Here is an 18,531-nt window from a genome sequence, read left to right on the forward strand (position 1 = left end):
TGGAGAGGCGCGCTAGGAATGGACAAGCAAAAAGATTTAGCGCCCCTGCATTATCAAAGGGCGGCATCAGCGCTCACCTAAAAAGCCCATATGCCACTGGTTGAGAGAAATTGTCATTTTGTTGTTGTTGGAGGCACGTCTTGGTCAGGTTAGGATTAGGCAGCCATAGGCGGCTGCCTAATCCTGTCTAATGAGCGGGCCAGCCGTGAGCATAACACGTCAACCCTGTTACCATATACAGACAGGGTAGAATGTTTTTTACAATTTCATTTTTCTTTTTTTGTGAAGCTTGCATTCAATTGCCACTCCCTGCTGCACACAACAAGTTTTATTTCATCCCCCCTGTTACAAGGGGATTTAAGGCTGATTTAAGAAGAAATCGTCAACCCTGTTACAGTCAACCCTGTTACAGTCAACCCTGTTACTTTATTTGGCACTTAGTAGGACTTACAATAGTACTTTTTTATTTAACCTCTTGAGATGGGAAACTTATTTTTAAAAGTTGAACATGTGCTCTTTATGACAGAATGTTCAAATTAGGTAAAATCAAAAGGTTTTCTTGACCAAGTTACACTTCTCAAAAGGCACCAAATTGGTGGAATGACCCTGCTAAATCAAAGCCCAAGACAGGAAACAGTACCACAAGAGTAATGTCTCTCTCCTTTCTACAATAGAGATGAATATAAAACTTCTCACTTCATAAGCAACAAGCACCTTTGCCAAATTCCAAATAGTTGGAATTATGCAGTGATTAATTATTTGATCATAAACCCATCTCTCTGAGAGAATAGCTGATTCTGAATATACATAATTTATTCATAGTATTACACCAATTCAAATCAAGATAGTTGTAAGACAGACAGAATGGATTCAGACCCACAATCTAAAACACAGAGAATATGAACATGGCCTAAATATGATTATGAAGTTATGTTGCTGATAAATCAAATTATTTTTTTTGACATTATTGTATACCAATAAAGACCACAATTCAACACAGATTTAATTTGACAGTAATACAATATGCCTGCATGATAAGGCTCTTGGAAATCTCAACAATAATCCATCCATATTTTTGAACACATATCTGTACCAATGGTTTGTTTCATTGATTACATAGCTTCGTGTGGTATGTTGAATTCTTCTTGTATCCATAAACCTATTCGGGGTTGTTCATACAACCACAGTGCATCTACCATCAGGAAATGGTAGCTCTTTGTTGAAAAAAAAGCATCATATTGGATTGCTGCATGCCTAATAACCAGGCTGCTATTATAGAATATAATTAGTTTTGCTAGTTTGGGTTTCGTGCCCATCCGTTGACATAAGTATAAATTGTTAGGGTAAATTGTCTCTCAATTAAGTGAAGGGGAGTTAGATTCTCAATTGTAAGGGATAGATCATATATTGCAAATCAAGAATACTTTCATTTAAAATCAGTCATACTTAATTTGAGTCACTCAATACTTATCACATTATAGAAGCCACAACAGACAATTGTAAACATATATATATATATATATATATATATATATATATTAGCATTCTCTGCATTCATTAATTTGAAATACAATACTGAGTTGTATTCTTCTCCAGCGTCCATAATGAGGCCAAGTTAAAGTATTCAGTCCATTATAACATTTTTATTTCACAAATGAGATACCGCATATCTGGTTAATGTAATACACTTTTACTGTATAGCTACCCTCCAAGGTGTGGTTTCTTGGTGGGAGTTGGAGTCATCATTCATGTCTTGAAAGAAAGGAATCCAGTAGTAAAGCATGTTCATTTGAGAGCTGTGCCTAAAACGATCACACAGTAGGCCTACAGTATACGCACCAACATTAAAGTGACTTGAGTTGCCAGCCGAGGAATTGTGAACTAGGCAACCCTTCATTTCTCTAATGACACACTTTTGAGATCCACAGAGGCATAACATTCACAGACAAAACATATATTCTCACAACCATGATAGTTACAGTATATGCACAAAAAGCAATTGTCAACTCAGGAATATGTTATGAGAAAATCAAACCCTTCTGAGTTTAGATAATATAAATCAATAAATAGTGTAGTGCCATTATATTTACTCAGGAAAGGTTTTTGTTGACCATACAGTTACATAAGTTCAAGAGTGAACACAACAGCTGCTCTATCAATGCAAAATGGCCAACAGGACACTTTCCCTACGTGTATTTCAGGGGGAAAGGTTAGAGAAGGTGAGTGAGATTAGGTTTGTGTGGAAAATGCCTAGTCTTATGGAACTATCTACATTATTCACATACCTTGTTTCTTTACATTTCATCTGATGATAGATTGGATCGAATAATTATTTAAGATGTAAAAAAAACAAATATTGTAAAAATGCACTGTAAACAAATGGTAAGAAGGAATTTCACATGGATTGCAGATGCTACAGGCTATGTGGCAGTCATTGATGACATAGCAAATTGAAATCATTGGCTGTAAATGCCAAATCGGTTCATTCAATTAAGCATTTAAATCAAACAAACTATTATGAATAAACCAATGCATAAATATTAAATGAATAAATAAATTATTGTGCATAAAATTAACTGTTAACATACAGTATACAATTGTGATCTCTTCAACGAAGTATCACACATGCCTCCACTGATGTACCCATCTATGGTCAAAGTTCTAACCAACACATGACAGGGAGGGAGGACAATGGTGACGTCAAAAGGCCAGACCTACTGCAGTGTCCAACTCTTGAGCATGAACTTGAGCCTCCACTACTTCTCAGTTCAATGACAATATTGCATCTACAACATCTGTTTAGACATATGGTTGTTTAATGGCCAGATCTCTTCTTGTAATGAGAATGGCCAGATAAAATAAACTTGTGCTGTTGATCTTTGCAATGACCTGCTTCTCTGATGCAGTCCTATGCAATCACAACTTTTTGTTTCATCAGACGAGACAGGATTTGTCTAGTGTACTCAAACATTTTCTAACTTTCTGGTTATGTCTACTTTCCCAGAGCGTTTTTTCCTTGACTGTTCAATTTATCTGATTAAAATCTACCTGGTCTTATTTAAAGGTGCATTCAATTATTAATTCAACACCTGCATTGTCAGACTCATTTCACAAGTTAATCCTGGTGTTAGAATGACACTCTCCAAATGAAGACAAGTGTGACACTAGTTATCACTTCTACAGAGAGCGTGTGTGACTGTACACGCAAGGAGGGGGTCATTTCATAGTTGGAAGATAGACTTTGCTCTGAATTCAACGTTGTAATATCACACATGCCACACTTGCCAAGAAAAACAAATCCATTTCCCCCATAGGAATGACACCCTAAAAAGAGGCATGGTGACTTAGAAAGGCCTGTCATGTAAACTTTTTAAAAGATGCTAAACATATTCTGGGACTGTTAAGTTTGTGAGGGAAGAATTGTTGTTAAGTGTTGTTCCTCTGTTGAAGTTGTCAAGTAACATGAGCATAGCAATGAGCTGTACTATGGCATTTTCTGGAGCAGTATTGCATTTGTAGAGGGATTCCAATTTCCATCAAACATCAACTCTTTCCAATGTCTCTTTTCTTCTCTCTGTAGCAATCCTTGACCACGGAACATAATATGATCCATCCTTTGGCTAGATCCAACAGATGTAGAAATGTTTTAATTATACAGTAACAACACACTGTTGATAAAGTCATTTGAATGGTGAGATTTTCTTTCTTTTTACAGAGAGAAAACAAGGAAACCAGAGAACGTAGAGTATTGCCATCCGCCAACTAGATTCCCCTTTTCCAGTTTAAGGTAGACCTTGTCCTCTTTATCCAAAAAGAGCAGAACTCCATTGGTGGCTGCCTCTCGAGTTACGTCTTTGTCACCCGCAAAAGCTGAGATGACAGGTTTCCCATTCAACATTAAGTTCACCTAGATGACCCAAAGAGACAGCAATGAGCAAAAATAAATGAGACAGGGGAGAAATACAGTTAATGTCCCCATGATATTACTGCATGCCCATAGCCAAACATTGTAATCATCCACAGCTACCTACTGTAGCTATTTGCTATTCACTTCTGATCTTGGTTAAAATAGGAAGTGTGCAGAAGCCCTTCCCTTGACAAAGTACTTTGAAAAAACAACATTCTTTTACAGCTTAGTTTTGTCACTCTCTTAAATAGCCAGAATAATAAGATGGTATGTTTAATAAACTAATGTAGTCTCCTCCGACTATTCACACTGTTAGAGAGCTCAGAATTCTCCAGGCTTTGGAGATTCGCAATGAAACTACTGGAAATTGAGGCTACAATTGTGCAAACATACATAACCAAAATAGAAGATTAGCCATGCAGTGGCTGGGATTTCCCATGAATGTTTTACAGTACATTTTCCTAACATTAACACAGGTAATTCGCTCATCTATTGAAATTAAGAGATTTGTCAGAGATTTGTTTCAGCTTCCTCTCATAACCTGCAGTGCACCATTCTGTCAATGCAAATCCAATATGTCCAAATAGTCCTACACAGGAAATAGTCCAGAAACAATAGTCTTAGAAACATTTCCTAATCTGTAATACACTGTTAATAACTCCATTACAAGGCCCTTTCAAAGAATGTAGCCATAGCAAATGTATAGCAAATTATGTCTCTGGGGAATCAAATTATATCATAACTGGAGCTAAATTGCTGAATCAATTAGGCCAAAACAAATTGCTTACCTGTATAGTCTGGCTCTGGTACACTTTTATAACGTGAAAATTAAAACTGTAGATCCCTTTTCTGGGTGACAAAAACACTGACTCCAATGTGAAATAGTTGCCTATATTCACAAGAACCTAGAGAAAGAAGAATAAAGCATTTTAGAAGGTGAATAAATATTATCCTCAATGGTTCAACTAACTATTCAAATAGTTATGGCTTAACCACCAGCTTTTCATCTGGTGACACTCAAATTAGGGTGACAAGACTGTAGTGTTAAATCTGATATTTCAGCAGTCGTAGACCCCTCAACTCCTTAGAGAAAAAATGTACTGACAGTTTTAATCATGTGATGTGACATTCCATGCAGCCTATGACTCAACCTACAAGAGACAAAGAGATTTGCGAGTGTGACTTCAATCAAGCACATCGCCACAGACCTCAAGGACCAACTGCCAGATATAGAGTTAATGATTCTTTAACAACAGCGATGACTAAAAACCCCAGCTGTAATCTTGCCCAATAGGCTTCCAATTAGGCAGATTGAGCCAATGATTTATGTAAAGTCTTGGCTATGTTGAGGTGATTTATGTAAAGTCTTGGCTATGTTGAGGTGATTTATGTAAGGCTTTGGCGATGAAGAGGTGATGTATGTAAGGTCCTTCTAGTTGAGGTGCCACCAGGAGTTGTACTATCACAGTGATTTTAGGATAAAATATTTTGCCTGTGAGGTGGGGGGGCCCCCCAACCAAATCTTGCTTAGGGCCCCCAAAATGCTAGAAATGGCCCTGGTACCACCCAATCAAATTGATTAAGCCAAACCAAGCATCTCTACCATATGTGTGTGTGTGTGTGTGTGTGTGTGTGTGTGTGTGTGTGTGTGTGTGTGTGTGTGTGTGTGTGTGTGTGTGTGTGTGTGTGTGTGTGTGTGTGGACGTGTTTAACTATTCTTGTGGGGACCAGAACTCCAACAGTGCAGTAATATCTAACAATTCACAACAACACACACAATACATACAACCTAAAAGGGACCAGAAGTCACCACAAGAATAGTAAGCAAACAAACATTTTACCAACTGGGGACATTTTGTTGGTCCCCACAAGGTCAAATGCTATTTCTAGGGGGTTTAGGGTTAAGGTTAGAAATAGTGTTAGGTTAGAATTAGTGTTAGGGTTAGAATTAGGTTTAGGGTTAGGAGCTAGGGTTAGTTTTAGGTTAGGTTAAGGTTAGGTTTTTGGGTTAAGGTCAGGTTTAGGGTTAGGGCTAACGGAAATAGGATTTTGAATGGGACTTAATTGTGTGTCCCCACAAGGTTAGCTGTACAAGACTGTGTGTGTGTGTGTGTGTGTGTGTGTGTGTGTGTGTGTGTGTGTGTGTGTGTGTGTGTGTGTGTGTGTGTGTGTGTGTGTGTGTGTGTGTGTGTGTGTGTGTGTGTGTGTGTGTGTGTAAAGAATGAGGGGTAAATTCAGGTGCATGTGTGATTGTGAAAGGGAGTGTGCTATGTCCTATTCTCAGATGAACCCCTACCATTGCTTCTGCCTGCTGGTCATTTATAGCCCTTTATTGTGTTTGATCACATGTTGAGCTATGCCCATTATTGTTGATCAATCATTAAAATTAAACTCAACCAATCGGTCAGTCAATAATTAACTATTATTGATACATGTAGCTTGCTCTCTAAACCAACTGTTAGACCCCTCCAATTATTTTTGTTTTGTTTTATTATTTCAATTTAGTTCTGCTGGGGAAAAAAACCTGCCACTATGTCGTCAATTACCTATGTAGCCTAAAACGTGGATCCTACACAGCATTGCAGCGCAGTTTTATCAGGGCAACTTTGATGTCATAAAGTTGAAGTAAAATGAAAAATAACTACTATCTCAAAAACATACAAAACCGTCTTACTTGGTCGAAGTATATGATTCTTGTTTTATTGCTCATCTCCGACGGTTCGTGATTGTTGCTCCGGACCGCAGAAAAAGCGACCTTGGAGTTCGCCGCACGTACCGAAATGCCAAGAGGAGAGGACGAGCCCTTCCAATCCGTAGTCGGATTAGAGTCGCAAACCACAAGACATTTGCCCTCCAGGACTACAGGCTCCGTGTCATTCTGAGCTCCCACAAACTCAGAGATCAACGCCAAACTGAACATAAGAACAAGAGAGTTTACCATCACCTTGTACAACAACCGTAACAGCACCATTTTTTAAAAAGACTCTGTATGAAGTTCCGAGTCCTCCTCTCTGGTCCCCCAGTCGCACACGTTTCTGACGCGTTAAAATTCTTATTGGATCCAGCCGTATGCTATATTGGTGAAAGACATATTTTCAACAACATTGAGATCTTCAAATGTTGACAATTGATCGAAATGACGATCCAGTTTATTTTCTCTTTGTCTCATTTTCTTTTACATGATGTTTGTGACTAAAATAATAATCCGAAATAGATGGCTGCATGAGGGCTTCAATCTGAGAAGAAGAAGCGCAATGACTGGTTGATGCTCTGCGACTCCAAATTACGCGGTATGACTACTAGTCCCCGTGGTGATATGCCTACGCACGGTCCAGACGCATTCATTTACCAACGTATGTATGCAAATATTTTTCACACAGTTCGTTTTTCTTCTGTTATGCATCTTTATCGCCAGGTTTTTATCTTTACATATTCCTCACATCAGTATTTCTGTAGCCTATACCTGACCTCGTTCAAGAAAGTTACAACAATGAGATTGGATACATAGTGGATGCAAGCCAAGGTATGGAACAGACTATTAATCAATTCGATCTTTGGTCATAAGCATAATTGTTTGGAGATCAAACAAAGCTTTTTGTTTTACGAACAGTGGATATTTGGTATTTATTTACCACCAATTTATAATAAGCGGTCTTTAAACAATTTAAAGCCTAACCCTCCATAAAGAGTCCCTTAATGACACCAAGCTAACCTGAATGGATCCATTAAATGGTATGGAATCCACTTAATGGAATTACAACGTTTTACACACTTCTGCATGTAGACTGGTTGCACCCTCTATTCAGCTATTACATGTCATGACAGGAGTGGCAAGGAGTGGAATGTTACCTAAAAAGACTGTCAAGAGTATGATGCTCTGTTGTGTTATACAAAACTGCAGACTGGGCACAGATGTCAATACAACATCTATTCCACGTTGGTTCAACATCCTTTTATTGAAAGGACATAGAAACAACGTTGATTCAACCAGTGTGTGCTCAGTGGCTGGTTTGTGAATAGAGGCCTCTACAAAACTGCTCAGCTATTGACTTTGGAACAGAGCACAAATGTAATTAATATTCCAACAACAGCTACCCAGCAATTAATTCATTTTAAAACAAATGAAATCTATAGAGAGGGGAAAAAAACTGTTTTGTCATTGGAATTGCAGATTCTGGGGCTTTATTAAAAATAGAAATTTCGCTGGCAATTATTGCCTATTCAAAATAAATGATAGGATATCGAGATTTTAAACAATGACAATGCTGCTTAGCCCCATTATAGGCCAACATACCTCACTGTAAACGGACTTGCCACATAGTGCATACTGTACATTAGTCACTGTAACAATGGTCCTAACAACATCTGGTTAATGGTAACCACTGTATTTAGAGTAAAACTATTGGGTCAAAGAAGCATCAGTTATGAAATAATATTGACTGGCTGTTGCATTCACCTCTGACAGTTGTATGATCAGTGGGAGGGAGACATGTAAGCCATTTGGAGATTGTTCAAGCTTGGGCCATCACAACATGGTCAGCAGTGGACACTTCAAGAGGCTAACTATCTAGGGATAAAAATACTTATTGGTCACAGAGGCACTGTGAATGGTTGTGGGTTTTTCTCTTGTGATTGTCTGTCTGTACAAGGTACGTCCCTGACATTGCAATACCCTGAACTGTCTGAGGTAAAGAAATAGGCTAGCGGCAGGTAGGCTAGTGGCAGGTAGCCTAGCGGTTAGAGAGGTGAGCCAGCAGCCAGAGGCAGCCCTCCAAAATCAGTGTATGTACTGTATGTATGAATGTATGTATGTATATATGTCTTTCGGAGGGGTTGCATCAAAAGCAAACATGAAATTGCACACGGACTGGGAAATGTTCTGGGTTGCCTCTGAGAATAGTATTGATGTATAGACTGACTCTGTGACTGAGTTCATCAGGAAGTGCATAAATCAAATCAAAATCACATTTTATTTGTCACTTACACATGTTTAGCAGATGCTATTGCAGGTGTAACGAAATGGTTGTGTTTCTAACTCCAACAGTGCAGTAATATCTAACAATTCACAACGACACACACCATACATACAACCTAAAAGTAAAATAATGGAATTAAGGAATATATAAATATTAAGATGAGCAATGTCAGAGAGGCATAGACTAAAATACAGTAGAATAAAATATAGTATATACAGTTGAAGTCGGAAGTTTACATACACCTTAGCCAAGTACATTTAAACTCAGTTTTTCACAATTCCTGACATTTAATCGTAGTAGAAATTCCCTGTCTTAGGTCAGTTAGGATCACCACTTTATTTTAAGAATGTGAAATGTTGGAATAATAGTAGAGAGAATGATTTATTTCAGCTTTTATTTCTTTCATCACATTCCCAGTGGGTCAGAAGTTTACATACACTCAGTTAGTATTTGGTAGCATTGCCTTTAAATTGTTTAACTTGGGTCAAACGTTTCGGGTAGCCTTCCACAATAAGTTGGGTGAATTTTGGCCCATTCCTCCTGACAGAGCTGGTGTAACTGAGTCAGGTTTGTAGGCCTCCTTGCTCGCACACACTTTTTCAGTTCTGCCCAGAAATTTTCTATAGGATTGAGGTCAGGGCTTTGTGATGGCCACTCCAATGCCTTGACTTTGTTGTCCTTAAGCCATTTTGCCACCACAACTTTGGAAGTATGCTTGTGGTCATTGTCCATTTGGAAGACCCATTTGCGACCAAGCTTTAACTTCCTGACTGATGTCTTGAGATGTTGCTTCCGTACATCCACATCATTTTCCTTCCTCCTGATGATGCCATCTACTTTGTAAAGTGCACCAGTCCCTCCTGCAGCAAAGCACCCCCACAACATTATGCTGCCACCCTGTGCTTCACGGCTGGGATGGTGTTCTTCGGCTTGCAAGCCTCCCCATTTTTCCTCCAAACATAACGATGGTCATAATGGCCAAACAGTTCTATTTTTGTTTCATCAGACCAGAGGACATTTCGCCAAAAAGTACAATATTTGTCCCAAGGTGCAATTGCAAACTGTAGTCTTGATTTTTTATGGGGGCGTTTGGAGCAGTGGCTTCTTCCTTGCTGAGTGGCCTTTCAGGTCATGTCGATATAGGACTCGTTTTACTGTGGATATAGATACTTTTGTACCTGTTTCCTCCAGCATCTTCACAAGGTCCTTTGCTGTTGTTCTGGGATTGATTAGCACTTTTTGCACCAAAGTATGTTCATCTCTAGGAGACAGAATGCGTCTCCTTCCTGAGCGGTAAGACGGCTGCGTGGTCCCATGGTGTTAATACTTGCGTACAATTGTTTGTATAGATGAACGTGGTACCTTCAGGCATTTGGAAATTGCTCCCAAGGAAGAACCAGATTTGTGGAGGTCTACAATTTTTTTCTGAGGTGTTGGCTGATTTATTTTGATTTTCCCATGATGTCAAGCAAAGACGCACTGAGTTTGAAGGGAGGCCTTGAAATACATCCACAGGTACACCTGCAATTGACTCAAATTATGTCAATTAGCCTATCACAAGCTTATAAAGCCATGACATCATTTTCTAGAATTTTCCGAGCTGTTTAAAGGCACAGTCAACTTAGTGTATGTAAACTTCTGAACCACTGGAATTGTGATACAGTGAATTATAAGTGAAACAATCCGTCTGTAAATAATTGTTGGAAAACATACTTGTGTCATGCACAAAGTAGATGTCCTAACCGACTTGCCAAAACTATAGTTTGTTAATAAGAAATTGTGGAGTGGGTGAAAAACGAGTTTTAATGACTCCTACCTACAGTGGGGGGAAAAAGTATTTGATCCCCTGCTGATTTTGTACGTTTGCCACTTACAAAGAAATGATCAGTCTATAATTTTAATGGTAGGTTTATTTGAACAGTGAGAGACAGAATAACAACAAAAAATCCAGAAAAACGCATGTCAAAAATGTTATAAAATGATTAGCATTTTAATGAGGGAAATAAGTATTTGACCCCTCTGCAAAACATGACTTAGTACTTGGTGGCAAAACCCTTGTTCGCAATCACAGTCACGTTTCTTGTAGTTGGCCACCAGGTTTGCACACATCTCAGGAGGGATTTTGTCCCACTCCTCTTTGCAGATCTTCTCCAAGTCATTAAGGTTTCGAGGCTGACGTTTGGCAACTCGAACCTTCAGCTCCCTTCACAGATTTCTATGGGATTAAGGTCTGGAGACTGGCTAGGCCACTCCAGGACCTTAATGTGCTTCTTCTTGAGCCACTCCTTTGTTGCCTTGGCCGTGTGTTTTGGGTCATTGTCATGCTGGAATACCCATCCACGACCCATGTTCAATGCCCTGGCTGAGGGAAGGATGTTCTCACCCAAGATTTGACGGTACATGGCCCCATCCATCGTCTCTTTGATGCGGTGAAGTTGTCCTGTCCCCTTAGCAGAAAAACACCCCCAAAGCATAATGTTTCCACCTCCATGTTTGACGGTGGAGATGGTGTTCTTGGTGTCAGAGGCAGCATTCCTCCTCCTCCAAACACGGCGAGTTGAGTTGATGCCAAAGAGCTCCATTTTGGTCTCATCTGACCACAACACTTTCACCCAGTTGTCCTCTGAATCATTCAGATGTTCATTGGCAAACTTCAGACGGGCATGTATATATATTCTTGAGCAGGGGGACCTTGCGGGCGCTGCAGGATTTCAGTCCTTCACGGCGTAGTGTGTTACCAATTGTTTTCTTGGTGACAATAGTCCCAGCTGCCTTGAGATCATTGACAAGATCCTCCCGTGTATTTCTGGGCTGATTCCTCACCGTTCTCATGATCATTGCAACCCCACGAGGTGAGATCTTGCATGGAGCCCCAGGCCGAGGGATATTGACAGTTCTTTTGTGTTTCTTCCATTTGCGAATAATTGCACCAAATGTTGTCACCTTCTCACCAAGCTGCTTGGCGATGGTCTTGTAGCCCATTCCAGCCTTGTGTTGGTCTACAATCTTGTCCCTGACATCCTTGGAGAGCTCTTTGGTCTTGGCCATGGTGGAGAGTTTGGAATCTGATTGATTGATTGCTTCTATGGACAGGTGTCTTTTTTACAGGTAACAAGCTGTGGTTAGGAGCACTCCCTTTAAGAGTGTGCTCCTAATCTCAGCTCGTTACCTGTATAAAAGACACCTGGGAGCCAGAAATCTTTCTGAATGAGAGGGGGTCAAATTCTTATTTCCCTCATTAAAATGCAAATCAATTTATAACATTTTTGACATGCGTTTTTCTGGATATTTTTGTTGTTATTCTGTCTCTCACTGTTCAAATAAACCTACCATTAAAATTATAGACTGATCCTTTCTTTATCAGTGGGCAAACGTACAAAATCAGCAGGGGATCAAATACTTTTTTCCCCCACTGTAAGTGTATGTAAACTTCCGACTTCAACTGTACATATGAGATGATTAAAGCAAAAATATGTAAACATTTTTAAAGTGGCCAGTGATTTCAAGTCTACAGTATGCATATGGGGCAGCAGCCTCTAAGGTGCAGGGTTACGTAACCGGGTGGAAGCCGCCTAGTGATGGCTATTTAACAGTCTGATGGCCTTGAGATAGAAGCTGTTTTTCAGTCTCTCGGACCAAGCTTTCATGTACCTGTACTGACCTTGCCTTCTGGATGATAGCAGGGTGAACAGGCAGTGGCTCGGGTCGTTATTTTCCTTGATGATCAGCAAAGTGGAGGTGTTGTTTCCTACCTTCACCACCTGGGGGTGGCCCGTCAGGAAGTCCAGGACCCAGTTGCACAGGCCGGGTTCAGACCCAGGGCCCCGAGTTCAATGATGCGGCTGTTGTTCCCACTGTGATGATTAGAACTTTCCAAACCAAAAACCGTGGATAGATGGCATTATTCACACAAAACTGAAAGCACGAGCCACCGCATTTAACCATGACAAGTGACTGGGAACATGGACGTGTACAAACAGACCAGCTATGCCCTCCGTAAAGCAATCAAAGAGGCAAAACAACAGTACAGGGACAAAGTGGAATCGCAATTTAACGGCTCAGACACGAGACACTCCGTGGCCGACATGAGTAAGACATTTAAGCATGTTAACCCTCGCTAAGCTGCCGGCCCAGACAGCAACCCAAGCTGCGTCCTCGGAGCATGCACAGACCAGCTGGCTGGAGTGTTTACGGACATATTCAGTCTCTCCCTATCCCAGTCTGTTGTCCCCACTTGCTTGAAAATGTCCACCATTATTCCTTCACCCAAGAAAGCAAAGGTAACTGAACTAAATAACTATCGCCACATAGCACGTACTTCTGTCATCATGAAGTGCTTTGAGAGCCTAGTTAATATCTCTTTAGGATCAGACTCTTTTTTTTCAATTTTCTACTAAAATAACACCCAAATCTATCTGCCTGTAGCTCAGGACCTGAAGCAAGGATATGCATATTCTTGATACCATTTGAAAGGAAAAACTTTGAAGTTTGTGGAAATGTGAAATTAATGTAGGAGAATATAAAACATTACATCTGGTGAAAGATAATACAAATAAAAAAACATGCGTTTTTTTGTATTTTCTTGTTCCATCATCTTTGAAATGCAAGAGAAAGGCCATTATCTGACTTAGGACTCTAGGCGCAATTTAAATTTTGGCCGCTATATGGCAGCAGTGTATGTACAACGTTTTAGACTGATCCAATGAACCATTGTATTTCTGTTCAACATGTTCTATCAAGTCTGCCCAAATGTGCCTAATTGGTCAATATATACATTTTCAGTACATAACTGTACACTCTCCTCAAACAATAGGATGGTATGTTTTCACTGTAATAGCTACTGTAAATTGGACGGTGCAGTTAGATTAACAAGAATTTAATCTTTCTGCCCATATAAGATATGTCTATGTCTTGGGAAATGTTCTTGTTACTAATCACATTAGCGCACGTTAGCTCAACCGTGGGACACCGATCTGTAGAGATCCTTAAGAGTTAACTCAATCATCAAGTTTACTGACGACACAATAGTGGTAGGCCTGATTACCAACAACAACGAGACAGCCTACAGGGAGGAGGTGAGGCGCCTGGCGGAGTGTTGCCAGGAAAATAACCTCTCGCTCAAAGTCAACAAAACGAAGGAGGTGATCGTGGACTTCAGGAGACAGCAGAGAGAGCACGCCCCAATCCACATCGATGGGGCCGCAGTGGAAAGAGTGAAAAGCTTCAAGCTCCTCTGCGTACACATCACTGGCAACCTGAAATGGTCCATCCACACAGAAAGTTTGGTGAAGAAGGCACAACAGCACCTTTTCAACCTCAGGATGCTGAAGAAATTCAGCTTGGCCCGTAAGACCCACACAAACTTCTACAGATGCGCCATTAAGATCATCCTGTTTTACGTGCTGCTGTGCGTTTTGTTGCCGATCTTACTTTGCTACCGGACTACCTCACGGTTTTTACTTTTTCATTACCGTATATTTTTTGTTTTTCCCTCACTCAACTTTTTTCATTCAACTTTTTCACCCCGGAGGTTTTATCTGGACATGGTTCGTCAGGACTTCAAACAGCCAAAGCTAAGTAACATTAACATGATGCCTTCTAATTGCAGTCGTTGTACTTATAATATACAGGAGAACAATCGCCTTACGGCAAGGATAGCTGTGCTGCAAGCCCAGCTTTAGACGCAATCGTTAGGCAAGGGTAATTTCAGTGTAGGAAAGGATGAAACAGCATCTGTGCCACCAGTAAGTACAGATAGTAACGTTAGTATAAACCCCCTCGCACGGTCCCCGCAGCCGGACAACTTTCTCATGGCTTCTGGAGGGAAACGCTGTAGGAATGCTCAACCGGTGTCGCTTATTCAGCCTACAGAAACTTTCAACCAGTTCTCCCCATTAAGCGAGTCGGAGTCGGAGGCCGAAACTTCTCTGGTCTCTACTCCTCCCGTTGTGGGGTCTGAGACGCCGAAGCCTCTCACCATTAGCTCTGACAAATTGAAAACCCTAGTCATTGGCGACTCCATTGCCCGCAGTATTACACTTAAAACAAATCATCCAGCGATCATACACTGTTTACCAGGGGGCAGGGCTACCGACGTTAAGGCTAATCTAAAGACGGTGCTGGCTAAAGCTCAAACTGGCAAGTGTAGAGAGTATAGAGATATTGTTATCCACGTCGGCACCAACGATGTTAGGATGAAACAGTCAGAGGTCACCAAGCGCAACATAGCTTCAGCGTGTAAATCAGCTAGAAAGATGTGTCGGCATCGATTAATTGTCTCTGGCCCCCTCCCAGTTAGGGGGAGTGATGAGCTCTACAGCAGAGTCTCACAACTCAATCGCTGGTTGAAAACTGTGTTCTGCCCCTCCCAAAAGATAGAATTTGTAGATAATTGGCCCTCTTTCTGGGACTCACCCACAAACAGGACCAAGCCTGGCCCGTTGAGGAGTGACGGACTCCATCCTAGCTGGAGGGGTGCTCTCATCTTATCTACGAACATAGACAGGGCTCTAACTCCTCTAGCTCCACAATGAAATAGGGTGCAGGCCAGGCAGCAGGCTCTTAGCCAGCCTGCTAGTTTAGTGGAGTCTGCCACTAGCACAGTCAGTGTTGTCAGCTCAGCTTTCCCCATTAAGACCGTGTCTGTGCCTCGATCTAGGTTGGGCAAAATTAAAGATGGCGGTGTTCGCTTTAGCAATCTCACTAGTATAAAGACCTCCTCCATTCCTGCCATTATTGAAAGAGATCGTGATACCTCACATCTCAAAATTGGGTTACTTAATGTTAGATCCCTCACTTCCAAGGCAGTTATAGTCAATGAACTAATCACTGATCATAATCTTGATGTGATTGGCCTGACTGAAACATGGCTTAAGCCTGATGAATTTACTGTGTTAAATGAGGCCTCACCCCCTGGTTACACTAGTGACCATACCCCCCGTGCATCCGGCAAAGGCGGAGGTGTTGCTAACATTTACGATAGCAGAATGACGTTTTCGTCTTTTGAGCTTCTAGTCATGAAATCTATGGAGCCTACTCAATCACTTTTTATAGCTACTGTTTACAGGCCTCCTGGGCCATATGCAGTGTTCCTCACTGAGTTCTCTGAATTCCTATCGGATCTTGTAGTCATAGCAGATAATATTCTAATTTTTGGTGACTTTAACATTCACATGGAAAAGTCCACAGACCCACTCCAAAAGGCTTTCGGAGCCATCATCGACTCAGTGGGTTCTGTCCAACATGTCTCTGGACCTACTCACTGCCACAGTCATACTCTGGACCTAGTTTTGTCCCATGGAATAAATGTTGTGGATCTTAATGTTTATCCTCATAATCCTGGATTATCGGACCACCATTTTATTGCGTTTGCAATTGCAACAAATAATCTGCTCAGACCCCAACCAAGGAGCATTACAAGTCGTGCTATAAATTCTCAGACAACCCAAAGATTCCTTGATGCCCTTCCAGACTCCCTCTGCCTACCCGAGGACGTCAGAGGACAAAAATCAGTTAACCACCTAACCGAGGAACTCAATTTAACATTGCGCAATACCCTAGATGCAGTTATTCCATGGGACAAAACTATGTCCAGAGTATGACTGTAGCAGTGAGTAGGTCCAGAGACATGTTGCACCCCTAAAAACTAAAAACATCTGTCATAAGAAACTAGCTCCCTGGTATACAGAAAATACACGAGCTCTGAAGCAAGCTTCCAGAAAATTGGAACGAAAATGGCGCCACACCAAACTGGAAGTCTTCCGACTAGCTTGGAAAGACAGTACTGTGCAGTATCGAAGAGCCCTCACTGCTGCTCGATCATCCTATTTTTCCAACTTAATTGAGGAAAATAAGAACAATCCGAAATTTATTTTTTATACTGTCGCAAAGCTAACTAAAAAGCAGCATTCGCAAATGGAGGATGGCTTTCACTTCAGCAGTAATACATTTATGAACTTCTTTGAGGAAAAGATCATGATCATTAGAAAGCAAATTACGGACTCCTCTTTAAATCTGCGTATTCCTCCAAAGCTCCATTGTCCTGAGTCTGCACAACTCTGCCAGGACCTAGGATCAAGGGAGATACTAAAGTGTTTTAGTACTATATCTCTTGACACAATGATGAAAATAATCATGGCCTCTAAACCCTCAAGCTGCATACTGGACCCTATTCCAACTAAACTACTGAAAGAGCTGCTTCCTGTGCTTGGCCCTCCTATGTTGAGCATAATAAACGGCTCTCTATCCACCGGATGTGTACCAAGCTCACTAAAAGTGGCAGTAATAAAGCCTCTCTTGAAAAAGCCGAATCTTGACCCAGAAATTCTAAAAAACTATCGGCCTATATCGAATCTTCCATTCCTCTCAAAAATTTTTAAAAAAGCTGTTGCGCAGCAACTCACTGCCTTCCTGATGACAAACAATGTATACGAAACTCTTCAGTCTGGTTTTAGACCCCATCATACCACTGAGACTGCACTTGTGAAGGTGGTAAATTACCTTTTAATGACGTCAGACCGAGGCTCTGCATCTGTCCTCGCGCTCCTAGATCTTAGTGCTGCTTTTGATACCATCGATCACCACATTCTTTTGGAGAGATTGGAAACCCAAATTGGTCTACATGGACAAGTTCTGGCCTGGTTTAGATCTTATCTGTCGGAAAGATATCAGTTTGTCTCTGTGAATGGTTTGTCCTCTGACAAATCAATTGTAAATTTCGGTGTTCCTCAAGGTTCCGTTTTAGGACCACTATTGTTTTCACTATACATTTTACCTCTTGGGGATGTCATTCGAAAACATAATGATAAATTTCACTGCTATGCGGACGACACACAGCTGTACATTTCAATGAAACATGGTGAAGCCCCAAAATTGCCCTCGCTAGAAGCCTGTGTTTCAGACATAAAGAAGTGGATGGCTGCAAACTTTCTACTTTTAAACTCGGACAAAACAGAGATGCTTGTTCTAGGTCCCAAGAAACAAAGAGATCTTCTGTTGAATCTGACAATTAATCTGGATGGTTGTACAGTCGTCTCAAATAAAACTGTGAAGGACCTCGGCGTTACTCTGGACCCTGATCTGTCCTTTGAAGAACATATCAAGACTGTTTCAAGGACAGCTTTTTTCCATCTACGTAACATTGCAAAAATCAGAAACTTTCTGTCCAAAAATGATGCAGAAAAATGAATCCATGCTTTTGTTACTTCTAGGCTGGACTACTGCAATGCTCTACTTTCCGGCTACCCGGATAAAGCACTAAACAAACTTCAGTTAGTGCTAAATACGGCTGCTAGAATCCTGACTAGAACCAAAAAATCTGATCATATTACTCCAGTGCTAGTCTCCCTACACTGGCTTCCTGTTAAGGCAAGGGCTGATTTCAAGGTTTTACTGCTAACCTACAAAGCATTACATGGGCTTGCTCCTACCTATCTTTCCGATTTGGTCCTGCCGTACATACCTACACATACGCTACGGTCACAAGACGCAGGCCTCCTAATTGTCCCTAGAATTTCTAAGCAAAACGGCTGGAGGTAGGGCTTTCTCCTATAGAGCTCAATTTTTATGGAATGGTCTGCCTACCCATGTGAGAGATGCAGACTCAGTCTCAACCTTTAAGTCTTTACTGAAGACTTATCTCTTCAGTAG

The 18,531-nt window shown here is 40.9% G+C and overlaps 1 protein-coding gene across 1 annotated transcript; it reads right to left on the reverse strand.

The window, feature by feature from the left end:
• Positions 1 to 1,623: 1,623 nt before the first annotated feature.
• Positions 1,624 to 7,802, reverse strand: LOC115165599 (cerebellin-4-like). The gene is made up of 3 exons (XM_029718810.1): positions 6,582 to 7,802; positions 4,696 to 4,812; positions 1,624 to 3,907 (listed from the first exon to the last, which is right to left on the reverse strand). Exons 1-3 carry the CDS (start codon positions 6,876 to 6,878, stop codon positions 3,710 to 3,712), a joined length of 612 nt encoding a protein of 203 aa, XP_029574670.1. The 5' UTR covers positions 6,879 to 7,802; the 3' UTR covers positions 1,624 to 3,709.
• Positions 7,803 to 18,531: the final 10,729 nt, after the last annotated feature.

Source organism: Salmo trutta, chromosome 28, assembly GCF_901001165.1.
Source record: "Salmo trutta chromosome 28, fSalTru1.1, whole genome shotgun sequence".
NCBI lineage: Eukaryota > Metazoa > Chordata > Actinopteri > Salmoniformes > Salmonidae > Salmo > Salmo trutta.

Excerpts from the sequence above, each read along its gene's own strand:
- LOC115165599 (XM_029718810.1), bottom strand. The coding sequence starts at position 6,878 with ATGGTGCTGTTACGGTTGTTGTACAAGGTGATGGTAAACTCTCTTGTT. Across the intron at positions 4,813-6,581 it reads GAATCATATACTTCGACCAA|GTTCTTGTGAATATAGGCAA; the intron begins GTAAGACGGTTT and ends TTCTTTCTCTAG. Across the intron at positions 3,908-4,695 it reads ACCAGAGCCAGACTATACAG|GTGAACTTAATGTTGAATGG; the intron begins GTAAGCAATTTG and ends TGGGTCATCTAG.